General features: G+C 33.0%; 2 protein-coding genes and 1 long non-coding RNA gene across 11 annotated transcripts in view; 1 reads left to right on the top strand and 2 right to left on the bottom strand.

The window, feature by feature from the left end:
* Positions 1-15,527, bottom strand: part of LOC148178350 (uncharacterized) — a 152,872-nt gene that overhangs the window by 108,020 nt on the left and 29,325 nt on the right. Inside the window, exon 1 of one of the 5 annotated variants that reach the window (XM_088031360.1) lies at positions 3,238-3,776. The exons of the other annotated variants lie outside the window; for them this stretch is intronic. Within the exon in view, the coding sequence (XP_087887486.1) occupies positions 3,238-3,309 (72 nt within the window). The 5' untranslated portion in view covers positions 3,310-3,776. Of the gene's footprint in view, positions 1-3,237; positions 3,777-15,527 lie in introns of those variants that run through there. 5 annotated transcript variants of the gene reach the window in all.
* On the bottom strand, positions 11,129-11,552 carry LOC148178353 (uncharacterized). The gene is made up of 2 exons (XR_015769688.1): positions 11,490-11,552; positions 11,129-11,442 (listed from the first exon to the last, which is right to left on the bottom strand). It is a non-coding gene; the product is annotated as an uncharacterized LOC148178353 (long non-coding RNA).
* LOC148178354 (farnesol dehydrogenase-like) lies at positions 12,227-15,042 on the top strand. Of its 5 annotated transcripts, none has more exons than XM_088029191.1 (5): positions 12,227-12,319; positions 13,858-13,967; positions 14,015-14,476; positions 14,686-14,844; positions 14,896-15,042. In XM_088029191.1, exons 2-5 carry the CDS (start codon positions 13,860-13,862, stop codon positions 14,935-14,937), a joined length of 771 nt encoding a protein of 256 aa, XP_087885317.1. In that variant the 5' UTR covers positions 12,227-12,319; positions 13,858-13,859; the 3' UTR covers positions 14,938-15,042. The 5 variants fall into 5 exon arrangements, with proteins under 5 accessions (XP_087885317.1, XP_087885318.1, XP_087885319.1 ...); XM_088029192.1 differs by having other exon boundaries at positions 12,318-12,338; XM_088029193.1 differs by lacking the exon at positions 12,227-12,319 and adding an exon at positions 12,377-12,450.

The following is a 15,527-nucleotide window of genomic DNA, read 5'->3' on the forward strand; positions in this document are numbered from 1 at the left end:
ACTCACATTTCCTTAAAACTAGTGACATTTGCGCCACTTTTTTAAACTGTGCCAATTTATTTTTGAATAAAATAGCACCTACAGGTTTCTATTGTAGGTAGTTCATTTATTCTTTAAAACATTTTAATAATTGCTTAATAAACTTTTGTAGGATTTTAAAGAAAGCCTACGTGCGGAAGAATCCTACACAAAAACCAAGATTATAAATATTAACGCCAAATTACATGTTGCTTAAAGAAACTTTCAAAAAATCAACACACTTATCCACATCTTTCAATAACTGTGGAAATAATGCTTAATTCGTGTAAATTGCCGGCTTCCAGAGAAAGTGAAAAACCGATATTCACATAAAATAAAAACACTTTCGATCATTATTGATAGCCTTAAAATGACTTGTATAGAAAACGTTACTAGTACTAGAAGGAAGCAGGAACTTGGCTTTCTTGAATTTTTCCCTTCACATTTACACCTCCCATATGCTTCTCACGACATTTCGGATTGCATCCGTTCTACATGTGTTTGATTTTTAGTGACATTATAACAACACCGTGAATACAATTGATTTAAAGGTATGGTATCAATCAAACTGCAAATTACTGGGTAACGAAGGACGGAAGAAAAGATACCAATTTAGCCACAGGCTTGGAATACTTTGTCTACGAAACAGCCAGGAAATCATGGGAACAGAATCAAAGAAAGAAATCGAAAGCGTAGTTCTATCATTTGGTTTCAAAGCACGAATCAAAGAAACGAAAAAGGTGAGTATTTTTGACACTGGACTATCTTTACACTCAAAGAAAAAGCTATGGGAACCAATTGGTGTTTAATTGTCTTTTGATTTATTGCGTTACGATAAATAAATAGGTTAAACGTGCAACACCGCTCACAAAGTAATTTTTCCCGGTTCTAATATCGTGATGATAACGTAACATTAACCGCTATTATGTTACTTAATCCATTTTTCGTTGCCTAAAGACACTGATTAACTGTTCACAACACAACTGTCCTAGACTCTATTCTCTTCGTTTTATGTGCAGTTTTACTGCATTTTCGAGCTGTTAAACTCCAATAAAGGTGCACGCAGTTCAGGGCCGCGACACTTCATTATTCGGGTTTATTTTTGTATGTTGACCTTACCTAATCCGGTGGTCTGGTTGACATTTTGACGCTAAATTCATTCACCAGACGTAATGGTAAATTATTTAATAAAAGAGGTTCATGTCCTTTGTACGGCAATGATAACCTTGGGAAATTAACTGATAGCAACTCGATGGCGCTATACATTTCTGTTGTTATTAACCATAACACTGTTGTACTTTCAATAACAGCGAATTGACATGGTAAAATTACTTTAGAAAACTTTACAAAGTGGTTCAAGATGTCATAAAAATAAATAATAAATTAACTGCGACGTAAAGTGTACAATAAACAGGTGCAATAAACGGAAGAAGTAATATGCATCTGTTAACATAAAGTGTATTTTTAGACAACAAAAAATTTAATGTTACTTAGTCCCCATCTGTGAAACAAATTGATTTCTTGTTTATGCAATAAAAATATTTTGCAGACGCTGCAAAATCCTGAACTATAATTTAGTCAGGTAGATAATTGCCCAATTTTTAACAACAAATTTCAAATCTTGTTTTTTACTTGACATCAAAATTAACTGGCAACTAAACATTTCGCAACAACTAAATTCTAGGTGTCCCAAAGTATGTATGTACCTGGAAGTAGAGACTCTCAACAAAGACAACAGAAAGAGAAAATCACTGAATTACTAATTAGTAGGTAAAGATTTATGCACCACGCCCGAAAAAACCTTTTGATTTTGGCACAGCACTAAGAAAATATTAAAATATATCCCCCCAGTAAAACCCTTAATTAAAATAAGTATCCCCCTACATCGTAGCGGACGTCTCAGATCACGCAAATACCATTTCACAGGGTGGTTCTTCCTTTTCCTTTTCGGTATCGTGTTCACCTACAGTGTCACGGTCATCACCCTACCTCGATTATTTCCATTAAGAAAGAAAAGGTTGGATGAAATAAAATCTCGTAACATTTGTGGTAATTATTTGTACAATGACTTTGGTATACCTCACGTTAATGAATTAATTTTCCTCGCTTTGCAGAAACTGCAGCTTCAAACTTTCCCTCGTTTGCGGTTTTATTGAATGAAAACCGATCCGTAATTGAATAATGATCATAAAATGTAATACAAAACCCGTTCAAATGTTAATTAGAGATGTACTCGTTGCTCGGTTTGTGTAGCAGTAAACTCATAATTGTGGGTCTAAATGGAATAAAATCGATAAGAAAGCAGTGAACGTTGATTATTTAGAAACGATGTAAAAATTGTGTAAGCCGGAATAATTAATTGATAACGGACAAAAAGAGGAACGGAGATAGAAAGTGTTGGGTAAATGATGAGAACCAACAAAGTGGCGAGAAGAGCTGGCACATCGCTTCAATTTCCTCCTTTTTATGATTAAAATTAAAAACTCGCATTCTTATACTTTGTGCAAGAATAATTAAAAACAGGAAATCAAGAAAAATCGAATTAATTTTAGAAAACAAGCGAACTAATGAGATTTTTAGATAACTACCTATTTAATGGTGTTTTATTCATTAACCGTGCTAAATATATCGCTTTCTTCACTTTACCTTATCTGGAGCAAATCAGTAGAGCACAGGAAAAATTCAAATTGATGTATACGAAACTAAAAACATTTAATAATAATTATTAATAATAAAGCTGTGAAGACCACATATGGCGTACGTCTCACTGATTGTATCTGGCAAAAACCCAATTAGTTCGGCAGGAAAAGGAAGATGGCAAATGTCCCGCTACAAGCAAATCGAAAAGTTGCGTAAATATGCATATTCGATTGAAAAACTGCCTCGTCATTCGTATTGAAATCAAAACATTAATTTGACAATGCAATTTCTCAAACGTGTCGGATTTTTGATTTGTTTCCGATTAGAAAACAAGAACGGTACCATTATTGCACTATTGTGGGGAGTTATGTAAAATTTTCGTTACATTTGACACGAACTGACAAGAAGTGACAGTTGTCGTAACGGCCTTGAATGATGCAAGTGTTCTCGATATCTGATGATGCGCAACAACGAAACATAACGACAAAGAAACTAAAAATCGAAAACGCTCCTAATTAACTATTTTAATTTATACTGCGGCTTCAGTATTAGCCCTGAAAAGTTGAATTTTACACGTACCACTGATCCATTTAATCCTAATCTGATCCTGGAATATTTCTTCATGACTACTCTCCAAATCACGTAAGCCATTGTTACAAGCACACATTTGAACCAAATCACTAGAAACTCAACACTTTTCCAGATTTTCCCGACGACTCGCGATTTCCACAGTCTATTCGTTTTTAACCAACATATTTATTTTTTCAATCGTGATAGCACAGGTAAATGACGTTTTACTCGCACGTGACCACCTATTTGCATTCACAACAAGAACTTCACTGTTTTAATATCATGCACTGAACACCAAAGCATTAAAAATGATTACGATGATAATTATATTTGCCTAACACAAATTCTTGTTTGTTCATCATAAAAATTTTAATCTAGTTCGAAATTTACAGCGGCACTAAATGCATCGCGACTCCCGGAATTTCCGGAACTGACGCATCTGTCTTTTGTTTTCCCGCGAAAAGCGCGAAAACGGACACATTTTGCCCGGACTATGCCAGCAGTAGCAAAGGTAAAGTTGCATCCAGTTAACCGTGCGCGAAACAAACGACTGCGACCGACACACGTGCTTCTTCGTTGTGTTCCGGCCGATTTCGGCGAAGAATGTGAGACAGCAAATATGCGAAAATCGAAGAGTTGGAAAGAGACAGAAGAAGGAGAGGGAGAGACGAAACAATTTTGTCATTAATTATTTGAGGATCGCTGTCTGGAGGTGTGTCGACATGTTGTGTATAATTTCCACGATTATACCGGGCATCGATTTTCGATATCGAAAGGAACAAGAATTTTCCGGAGTTTGTTTTGTCTTCATTTGGGGTGAGCTCCAGAGTGGAGCGAACACGTGAAGTCACTGCTCTAACGTGCGCACTGAACGAATAAGCGAACGCGCCCTTGGATTTAAATTCCGGAAACTGTTTTACACAAATTAATCAACAAGGGTACATAAATAAAACATTGTTTTTAGTTTAACTTTGCTAAAATAAACTTAATTTTTTATTCAGGCGCTGAGTACGAGCAGATACCTCGTGGGTGGTACTAAAACTCTTGAAATTCTAGGTAGGTGCGAATTTTTGGCTTGAGTGGATTTTTTGTTGACGTGAAAACAGCCTGTAGCTATTTATAACAATAATAGAAGAACATTTTCGTTTTTTCACACAGACCTGTGAATTTTGGGAGGTCAGATATGTGGGTGGTTTGGTCAATAGTAATCTGAGATTGCTTATTTTTGCAGACCTTTTGTGACTATCGAAGATATAGGTCATAAATCAAATAAAAATTCGTATAAAATAATTCATAGAGAAGTGTAAGGTTAAAGAACTTGGACCGTCAAACATAAAAACAACAGTTGGAATGTAAAAGTGTGGATTTCTTGTTTTTTGGTAGAAATTGTAATAAAAATTACAATAATAAAATGAAATCACACTAACTGTAACTGAAAGTTGGTTGATTTTCTGAACAGTAGCTTTTACAGTTGTTTATTACGATTGTAGACATTAATTTTTTATTAATGTAAGCATAATGAAAAAGTTAATTACAATTTAGTTGTGATGTTTTTAGAACACTACATTAGCTATTACGAGAATATTTCCCGATTTGAACAAATTAGTTTCCACGTTTTACCTCTATAACGGTCTTCGTTTTAAACATAAATTTCAAACTCCTATTAAGTTTTTCACTTTATGTGTGATGAAATTTTAGTGCACATTTTTTTAAGCTTTTCGATTTAGAACCAATTAAGAATGTATGTAATGTAAAAGTAAATTCGACCATTTTATTTACTAATTTTCACGTTTATTATCAAAAATTGACAAAACGAAACAACGGAAACCTTATTGTTTGTATAATAAACCAAATCAAATTAATTTTCACAATTAAATAAAATTTCCACAAACAAATAAGTAAGACAAAGAATCTTTGTTACAAAATTCTTGAAATTGTTTAAAAATAACCTTCATATTTTACATCATAGGTAAGAAAGATTGTTACAATGTCCAACAACGTCAATTTAAATGTTGACGCTTTAAATAACATTTTGCATAAATATGCGCTAAGTGAACGCTAATGAAACTTTATGAACGCAGTCTCATGTGACATTATTGACCTCATCTGGTGTTGTCCAAATATTTCTTTGAAAAGTACGTAAAAAATTGTAACATTTTTTATCATGGGAACAGTCAGGACTGCGAAAAAAAGGAATAGGTTCTCTCAAGAACAGCAAATCTCATGTCGGTCCACTGTAGTCGCTGCAGCCAAGCTAACCAACCGAAGAAGACGGATCAAGTTGCAATAACATGTTGTAAAAACATGCATACAATCGACCACTGAACTCATAATAAGGTCAGTAAAATTTTAAACAAACATTGTACATTACACAAGCATATTGTTAACTACGGTGCTTTTGTTTTCCCTCTTGAAAAACCAGTCAAAACATTCCGTTCGTCGTAATTTTCATTACTCTCCCCAAACGTTCCATAGCAGCATATGGAAAGTCAAAGGTGAGGTAAGTTTTGTCCATGGAATAAACCGTATCAAGATAATTCTCCGGTTGTTGTAAAATTTTATAACAAATGTGTACAAGTTGAAGACAGTGAAACAACACAGCAAATCCATTTTTGGAAGCTGCATACATTACCATGAAAAAAATGAAACAGATCCGCGCAGTTGCGAGCTAAAGAAACCCAGCGATGTGCAATCAGCTGAAAGTTTAAAATTGTAACCGCGTGTACAGGAAATGATATCCTGGAAAACTATGTAAAGAGGAAGAAGTTTATTTTTAATGTTTCACAAAACTTTCAAAGAGTAATCTGAGACAAGTACGTGCGGAGAAAATAAAATAAATATTTAAAGAGCGGAGTGGAAAAAACGCCCACATTTTCACAAATATGGCAATATTGCTATTGCTACAACAATGTCTTGTCGTTTTATCTTGCACATTAGAAATGATCATCGTGGGCTTGATGTTATGTTAATTGAATTCTTCATTTTGTAAGTGCTAATTGTTGAATCGTTACTAGAACAGAGCCCAAAGGAAGAAAATTGAGAAACTGTGGGTAAATATTTACAAATATCTGGAAATGGGACAGTATTCGTTTCGACTATTTTATTGGAGTCGATTAATCTTTCAATTTCAAATTTGTTAAAATTAATTATCAACGTAATTTGGTTGAACCAAACGGCGTCAATGGCCCGCATTTCCTTTCATTTATTGCCAGTTTCCCGTCCCCAACTGTTTCCTTCAATGTTAAAATTCATACAATGTCGTCACCTATAAAATTACATTGCAATTATCATTCATTAATGAATTACGAAACAAATCTTTTCAGGTTTAAACGAGCTTCATTACCAGTTCTCGCTTTTAAAAATCCGAACATTGGTGACATTTCTAGAAGCATATGCTTCGTCATTTTCATTTCATTCAATTAAAATGCGATGTGATGTTACCTCTGTTACAACATTTGCATTTTTACATTGGATTATGTAATTTAATGCTTTGGCGACAGAACACAATACCCATTGATTGGTAGCATTAAATATTCAACAACGGTGCATCCAAATTCAGAATTTTGTTTCATTCATACTGAAGACGGCAAATATGGGAAACGGGTTATGCAACAGAGAGAAAAATTGTTGCAACTATCGATAAGTGGAAGAGATAAGCAAAGTTTAATGCATAATAAATGGGCATTAAAGTACAAATTTAGCTAAAGTGGTTTTTGACAAAATGCATGTCATGGGATCAGTTGAGACGGAATCAAAGGACTGCTTATTCTACGGATTAAAAAGACAATGAAAAGTATTTGTACCTTGAAAGAATTTAGAAAATCTAGAGAAATAAAATAAAAACCAACAATAAAAAAAAAACAAAAATAAATTTTTGAGAGCATTTGGTTTCGAGTCGTTTCAACAACAATGCGATTAATGTAATCTTGGCCATTATTGGCATATTTTCTTGGTTCTCTTCTTGTGTTAACTTTCTAACGCATGCTCGCAATGTTGTTAGATCGTATCTACTAGATGTTTTCAAATGTAACAAGCACAAAACTAATTTTTCAACGTGTCCATGCATTATAAATTAGTGTTTTATTAGAGGATTTTGGTGATTCATATTCAAAACATTTTGCAATGCGACCTATGAAAGAATAGTACCTTCCTGTACATTAAAATACAAGTTGCATAAGACATGAATTTTAGCGCACGCGTCCTTAAATTCAAAAACGAGGAAGCGTCTTTTAAGTGTCATTTGTCATAAAATTGCGTATATCTATGATCGTAGTTTTGACAAGCAATTGACAGAAAAACCAACTCACGAAAGTTGGAGTTTCTTAAACCATTGGTAACAATAAAAAAACAATGCGATAATGTAATTTTTAAAGCACCAAAACAGAAAAAAAATTGAGAGCTAAATTCTAAATACTAAATTGATCAACACAGCCAGCGCGTCAAGATTTTTTATTGTTATCTAATTCCATTAAAAAACTTCTTAAATATCCTTCTTCCTCTGACGACATTAATGATTAATCACGTTAAACAAATAACAAAAACAGGATGAGCACTACTGATAGCTATAATAAAAAGTCAATTAATGCATGACATATCTACATATTCTAACAAAACAGTTAAGAACAAGTGGGTGGAATAATCGTGACAAAATCATATTAATCCACGTTTAATTATAAACATACTGTTATAATACCCACCATTTTGCATGTTTTAAGTCTCATTAATGACACTAGAATCGCTACAACACAATGAGCTGTTATATTTTACATCTTCATTAAAAATTATTTAATTAACATGGTATTGAAAAATTTATATGCGAACACACAATCTGGGCTTATTTCATCTTCCTTTGGTCTCATGACCCCCAAATGATTACATATTGTTTTCCGAAATTTGTAAATTTGATGTTACTTTATTAACACATGCTTACAGTTATGTTGGTTAATGTAAAACTGATTTTGACAACACCGTTACGTTTTCAACAAAGACTTCGTTAGTGTCTTTATTAATAAACATGTGCTGATTAAACATTTATTTATTTTTACTGCAGTAACATTTTCGTGACATAAACATCATAAAAACTTTAATTACAATTTAAAATTAAATGTAAATAAATTCAGTATTTGATTAAATTACGTAAGGTGTATAATGTACTGTATGCAGCACGAATCTCATTATCTGAAATTTAAACAATTTAATATTTTTGGTACGTGTGTGTAACGATTTAATTTTTAGAAATTGTTTACATTGACTCATAACCAAGACCAAATCATTGAAAATTAACCTGATAATACCGCTCATGCTTATTTAAAAATTTCATGTATGCTCATTTAGCTCCTTTGCTTATCTTTACTGTTCGTCTGGGAAGTGGGCGGATACGTTAAATTTTAATTTTCTAGCTAATTTTCTTTGAATTGAAAAATTATGGTAATCTCAGAAAAAGTTGGTGTTTTTTTTAAATTAAATTTGTTTCTCACTATTTTTCGTCCCGTGGTGTTGAAGATCTGTGATCAAAACAATGAGGATCATGAAACAAAGAATCGTTCTTCTCACAGATTCTCGAAAATTCATTAAAATGATAATACAATTCTAATCGACACTTCACCAGCAACGGTATTCTGTGAAACACAAACACTATCATGCAATGTTTATTTTTGTGGAACTAAAAATAGAATTGACACCGTCTTGTCCTTTTCCACAAAAAAATATGCAAATTTACAATGTTTGCTAGTTGTCCAACAAAATGCACACAATGTTTGTCAGTGAGTGGGTGTGCCTAGGTTTCCGACTGATCAATGATTCCATCTCCATCATGGGCAATTCTTGTCATCGACTTCGTTATCTGTGAAAGCTTGGACAGCTGATTTGTGTATTGAAATGTTAGACGATTGTTTTGTCAAGATTTGCGCTCGACTACACATGTCGAAACGACGATAGTTTACATTACATTATGGGCTTCTCTCACGAGGCGGCGCTTGTGAAACAAGAAACTTATTTGGCGCATTTTTCAGAAAAGTCGAAATCCAGGGTTTCACACATCCATCAACATGTCAAATTTTATCACGGAGAAATTTTTTATAGCAAGTCGACCAATAGCAACGAGATTCGGCAAACGTGAATTTGACTAAGATTTACAATTTTTCCAATGGGTAAAACAAAGCGTCGACACTTTCTTCGGCTTCATCAATTTAAAAAATTTACTCCAACCTCAAACAAAGGGGAAAGTAAAAGTCTTTTCACAAAGCACAAAAAATCTGACAAAAAGATAAAGCGGGAACCAGAATACACGACTTTGAGGCGCATTTATTTATTTATCCATTGTATTCGGTCAAAATAAATAAATTAGTGTGCATATTAGAACCACACGTCCTAATTAAGCGGTATTTAAGACCGTTAATCTTGGTATTAAGTCGTAGGAGAAAAAAGTAGGATAATAACCTACGCGAATATCAACAAAGACAAATTGGTATCTCGAAATAACAATAGATGACAATAGGTCACTTTTATGGCGGCGGTGGCGAGAACACGTGAGGTTTAAACTCTGTTTAATTATTTCTTGAACAGAGTTCATGTACTCCAGGTAACACGCACTACCGGGAGGAAAAAAGAATCGATGGATTAGAGGAGCGCCGTCTGGGCTACATATTGAATTAGTTTGTAATGAATTGTGTAATTTCTTTAGTCTGCAACTTGATCATTATAAAAGTGTATAGTGTTGCGTATCGGATTGTATCAAGATGAAAAAATGGATATTATTTGAACTTTCTCAAAGTTTTTTTAGTTTAACTGTAACTGTTTGCTTATCGATTTACAAGGAAAACAGATTACCATAACTGCGTGTAAAGCTATTAGTACAGTGAAAGTAGATTAAAAGACAGCGAACAGAAGAAATTCATCAATTTTTGTTCTTTTGATTTGGGGCGTCGTCCACATTTAATCTCTCTTCTGCACAACTTGTCAAAATAATTTAATGTATCGTTTAGACCTTCATCATTTACCGTATCTAAATGAGTGATTATTAAGTCTGAAAATTGGACAACTGAACAAATTGCTACAAGTATCACTTCCATTTCAAAAACCCGTCAAAATCAGACTCCATATTTCGTGACCTGTCTTAATTGCTCTCAACTCATTGTTACCAACTGGGTCATTGAAACAATATGTGTCACTTGGTCCACGATTTTGCCTCAAATTCGTCACCCTCGCAGGAATGCATCTCTGAATTTTTGCTAAAGAAAAGCGGTGAACCCAGAGCTTAGTCATTAACGGTACCGATCTTTTGTTCCTAAATGTCAAAATCAGTCGTTCGTGCGCAAACTTCCATCCGCTTTAGAAATCCAGACACGAAGTCAACGATTATATCATTTTGTGCTGAACTGGGGCTTTGGGTTAATTTAAGATCTTTATCATTGTTGGTTTGAACACTTGTTATACCGCAGAGGGTGGTCTTTTAAATATCTTTTGTCATTTCAATAAAAATCAGATTGACATGATTCCCAGGAAGATGTCCTCGTTTGTTATATCAGACTATCAATTAAGATGAAGGCGATTCATAGAAGAGTGGAGGAGGCGAAGAGGTCGTAATTGAAAAGAAAGTAAAGTATAGAATAGGTAAGTACCTGAAGAAGAGCGAGTCTCTTGGAGTGAAGCAATTCAATCGGTTACGATCCTTTTCCACCATTTCTTGTCTTTTAAACAATTAAACTACCGGAATGATTTAAACAAAAATCCTCGTGGGTGTGGCAAACAGCCGTTACCAACCTTACATGGTCTCTTATTCTTTTAAATTCGTAACTGACATTTACACCGCTAGAGGTTAAAGGTATCGTGAATGGGATTGTCCATTACCGGACACCACAGATTACAAATGTTGGGGAAAATGTAATAAATCATACCACGGTTAATCACACTGACAGGGATGAAATTTATTTCTTTTGAATATGAATATAATATGTTATTACTTCCGGGATAGTAGGTGGACACCTGACATGACCTTTTCTTCTGAAATTTATTAATAAAGTTGTTTAACCCAAATTTGCAGCGCTCAATTTGTCAAAGTAGTCGCCCAAGGCTTTAAAAAGCTCAGTGGTGGACATTTGTTCATCCAAACTACGTTGGTGATGTTCGACAAAGATGTTTGGCTGGTAATATTTGCCAAAAACAGTGGCGAAGATAGCGGCGAAAAGTAGAAGAAGAGCGAAGACTTTCATTTTACTGAAAGATAAAAGTCAATTAAGGGGTAATAAAAAGAGTGGGTTTACCTGTTTGTTTACTGCAACAATGATACTGAGACAATATTTGGTCTCTTTTTATATCAACCTACTTCTATCGGACCGATATTAATTAAATTAGGTATCTCTGAAGTGTTTGTTTTGTTATTAAAACTCTTTGTTTGTTTTGCTTCACGTTTTAATACAAATTTAGATGCGTCTCTAAATTGATATCCATTATGTTGGATTCATATTTAGGTGAATTGGTGCAGATTGTTTACCAAATCTGCGGTGGCGCTATGCAGATTGAAATGTCTGAAAATCAAGTTCAGAACTAACACAAATTATATTTTTAGATAATGTTTACAACTAAACGTAAACAAGAATTCATACACTGTCTGCTCTTTGTTTTGATGTACCAAAAACGTCACAAAGTACGTCTGTGCTTTTATTGTTTTTGTTCCGATTTGGGAAACAATTTTAATTATAATAAAAAACTGGATTTTCATTTTTATTGTTAGGTAGGGTAATCGTATAAAAATGCGAATATAAGCGGGTGTCAAAATAATCAAATATTGCAGAGTTTTAACTTGAACTTTACAGTGTTGAATGCTCGGTGAAATGCACTGCTCGTGTGTAAGTAAAGTTGTCTACCATGATCTAAGATAATTTATTATTATTTCAATTTAAAATAATTGAAAATATAACTAAACGATATCGGGTAAACCCATCAACTTTGTTATCAGTTTTATTTTACTTTGCACATTCATAGTTGTTATTCTTACGCAGTTCTCAATCACCCTTTTCCAAATTGTCTTTACAATTACGTGTTTTGAGTGTTATTTTTGTTGTGATAACTCGTTAATTACTGAGGTTACCAGGTAATTAATAATATTTCCGGTAATTATTATTGTTTATTCGTAATAATTATTGTATTGATGCAATTTCTGGAAAGAGGTGAAGAAAGTGAAAAATAAAAAATCACAATTCAACTGTACTGGAACAGTAAAAAGTAATTTCTAAAAAAGTATCAGGTCAGAATTCCAAAATACATATTTGTAAATTTTTTTTAGTCACCAAGTTTTTTTAGTTTGAAAAAGTTAATTTTTACCAGCATATTCCAGAAAAGCTAATAAAAATTTCAAAAAACGAACGGTTTTTAAAAACTTTTTCATACATTTTTTGCATAGAGCTTTTGGTACTGTTTTTTAATGTAATATGTCATAACAAAAGTTGAGATCTCTGCTTTTTAACCCAATATTAAACCCGTTATTATCTCTTGTCGTTTAGAAGTTACCTACATAAAAAAGAATAAAAAAAATTGTTAATTAAAAAAAATTGTAAAAATTAAAATGAAATGTTCTCAAAAATGTAATTTTTTGATAAGTCAGAATAGAAGATTATAAATAAAATTTTTACAGAGAAAAATTTCAAGTGAAGATGCAAAATATATAAATTTTCAGTAACATCCACCTTCCCCACTTTGTATGTACTGATTTTGCAGCAGTAAATATCCTGGGAACTATTAACAATAGCGATAAGTTTTAGAGGTCAGTGAGAAGCTGATTAAATTGGCTTTCTAACCCACTATCAAGCAATTCCATATCTTTTCAAGAAAAACTAGTGAAAATAAATGTTTGCACGATAGAACCTAAGCAAATTTTTCAAGAATATGATAGACCAAAACAGATTTCAGATTTGGAATCAGGAGACCATTCCGCTTTAGAAATGACTTTCCAGTAAAAAATTTGGTGTTATTTTCAACTCGTTTTTCTTTCGTCGGCGACAAGTCTGACAAGAAATTAACAAAGAGCACACACTAATAACTTTGTAATAATATAACATTTTTTTTATTCCACTACAATAGTTATTTGTGTATCAAAGCCAAAAAACGACGGCAAAGTGGCACTTTTTGGCCGTGACACACACGAGATTTTTTAGGCATCATTAAATTTACAAGCTAATTAATTTTTGTTTATGATTTATTGATCTAATCAGTTATAACAACTGAATAATTGTAAATATTTTATGAATCCTTCAAAAAAGTTCATATTTTTTTTATTTGCATTTGCAATTTCGGCCTGTAGCTTCACAATTTGTATGAATTAGGTTTGATGTGCTTTCTGATGTTGCAGCAGCACTGTTAGACATGTTCATTTGTAATAATTCAACACGTCTTTGTTGCACTTTACAGCACATTATCGATTTGATTTTACCCAAATAATTATAAAATTTATCAAAGTAATATCAAATTGCCATACTTCATTATCGTAAAGCTTGTAGTCCAAAATTTAGATACATTTACTAGATGTACTAACAAAAAAATTCAATACAAAGTTTCCAATTAAAAGATAAGATAAAAGATTATATTTCATTGGGATGAAATTACTTCAATTATTTGATTTGTTTGAATTAACAGTCATGGTACTGTCAATGAAACGCTGGAAAGGCAAAGTGGCCGTCGTAACCGGTGCAGGTTCAGGGATTGGAGCAACGACAGCTGAAGAACTAGTGAAACATGGTTTACAGGTCAGTACATACAACCCCTTTAAAATTAAAATGTTTAAACTGTTTAGGTTGTCGGAGTAGATATCCATGTTAAACTCGTGGAAGACCTTGCTGCAAAACTGCAAGAACATGACGGCCAATTGTGTGCATTGAAAGCTGATATAACCAACGAAGAAGATGTTTTAAAAGTTTTCAAATGGGTTTCAGACCATTTAGGTCCTGTTCACATTCTTGTAAATGCAGCGGGAGTCATCCAACCGACCAATCTTACTGATGGAGATACTAGCAAATGGAAAAAGACTCTGTACACAAATGTTCTTGCGTCGTGTGTTACAACACGAGAAGCCGTGAAAATCATGAAAACACATAAAATTGATGGTCATATTGTTCACATTAATAGCATTGTTGGACATACTATACCAAACATACCAGAAATTAATGTCTATCCTGCTTCAAAACATGCAATAACAGCACTCACTGAGACTTTGAGACAAGAGTTAAACAGTCTTCAGTTAAAAATCAAGATTACAGTAAGTCTGATTTCGTCCCCTAAGCCGCGAACTCGATATTTTAATTTAAATTTAGGGTTATTTTATTCAAAAATATAGGAAATAAAGCCCACCAGTAAAGAATTTAATTTGAAAAATAAATAAAATGTACCAAACCGAGATAGCAGAGGTTGCCGCTTAGGCGACAAAATATTTGTTTAGTTTAGATTTGTAGAAGTGTCGTATTTTAGAGCGTTAGTCCAGGTTTAGTGGACACTAAAATTTTTCAAAATAACAATTTTATGGAAGATTCCGAACTGCTTGAAGGCCTTAAAACTACACCGTTATTGAAACCTGAAGATATAGCTGATGGTATAGTGTTCGCTTTATCCACACCTCCTCACGTTCAGGTGACATGTTTTTGTTGGTTTACATAGTTTTTTTATTATTTTTGCTTATAGGTTCACGAATTGACCCTTAAAGCAATTGGAGAAACGATATAAAAGTGTTTCATAATTTCTGAATGAACCTACATAAATATCTGAGTGTAATAAAAACTTATTCATGTTTTTAGTTTAAAATAAACAGTCTTTTATTTTTGCCTTAAATGAGTCTTAAATTCCTAAATCTTATTGACAAAAGTCTCAACTTAGCTAGTGCTGCCATTGGTAAATATGAAAGTACCTACTGCTAGTCTACTTTACAACTAAACATAAATAATAGAGTTAAACTTCATTGTTCCATATTGCGTAATGATTAGTACTTAGGAATTGCGCTTTTTACAGAGCGGTTATTGAGTGTAGAACCAAAACTACAAGAGTTTTTAATTTGATGGCAAGATAAAACGTGTCAAATAAAATGTTTTTCATGTCAATTTCAAGTTTTTCTTATCATATGTTGTCAAATTTATCTTATATTTATCATAATGGCGTTGATACATATACCACTCGAATTTTAAAAATGTCAAAAAATGTTCCAATTTGTGTCCGTGACCGTATTATTAATATTATTCGATGAGTTCTAGTCTATACCTACTTAATTACAGTTATTATCTTATGTCATAAATTTTAGAACATCGGCATGCTACGATAAA

Source organism: Gnatocerus cornutus, chromosome 2 (assembly GCF_029298725.1).
Source record: "Gnatocerus cornutus isolate USDA-ARS CGAHR chromosome 2, icGnaCorn1.1, whole genome shotgun sequence".
Taxonomy (NCBI): Eukaryota; Metazoa; Arthropoda; class Insecta; order Coleoptera; family Tenebrionidae; genus Gnatocerus; species Gnatocerus cornutus.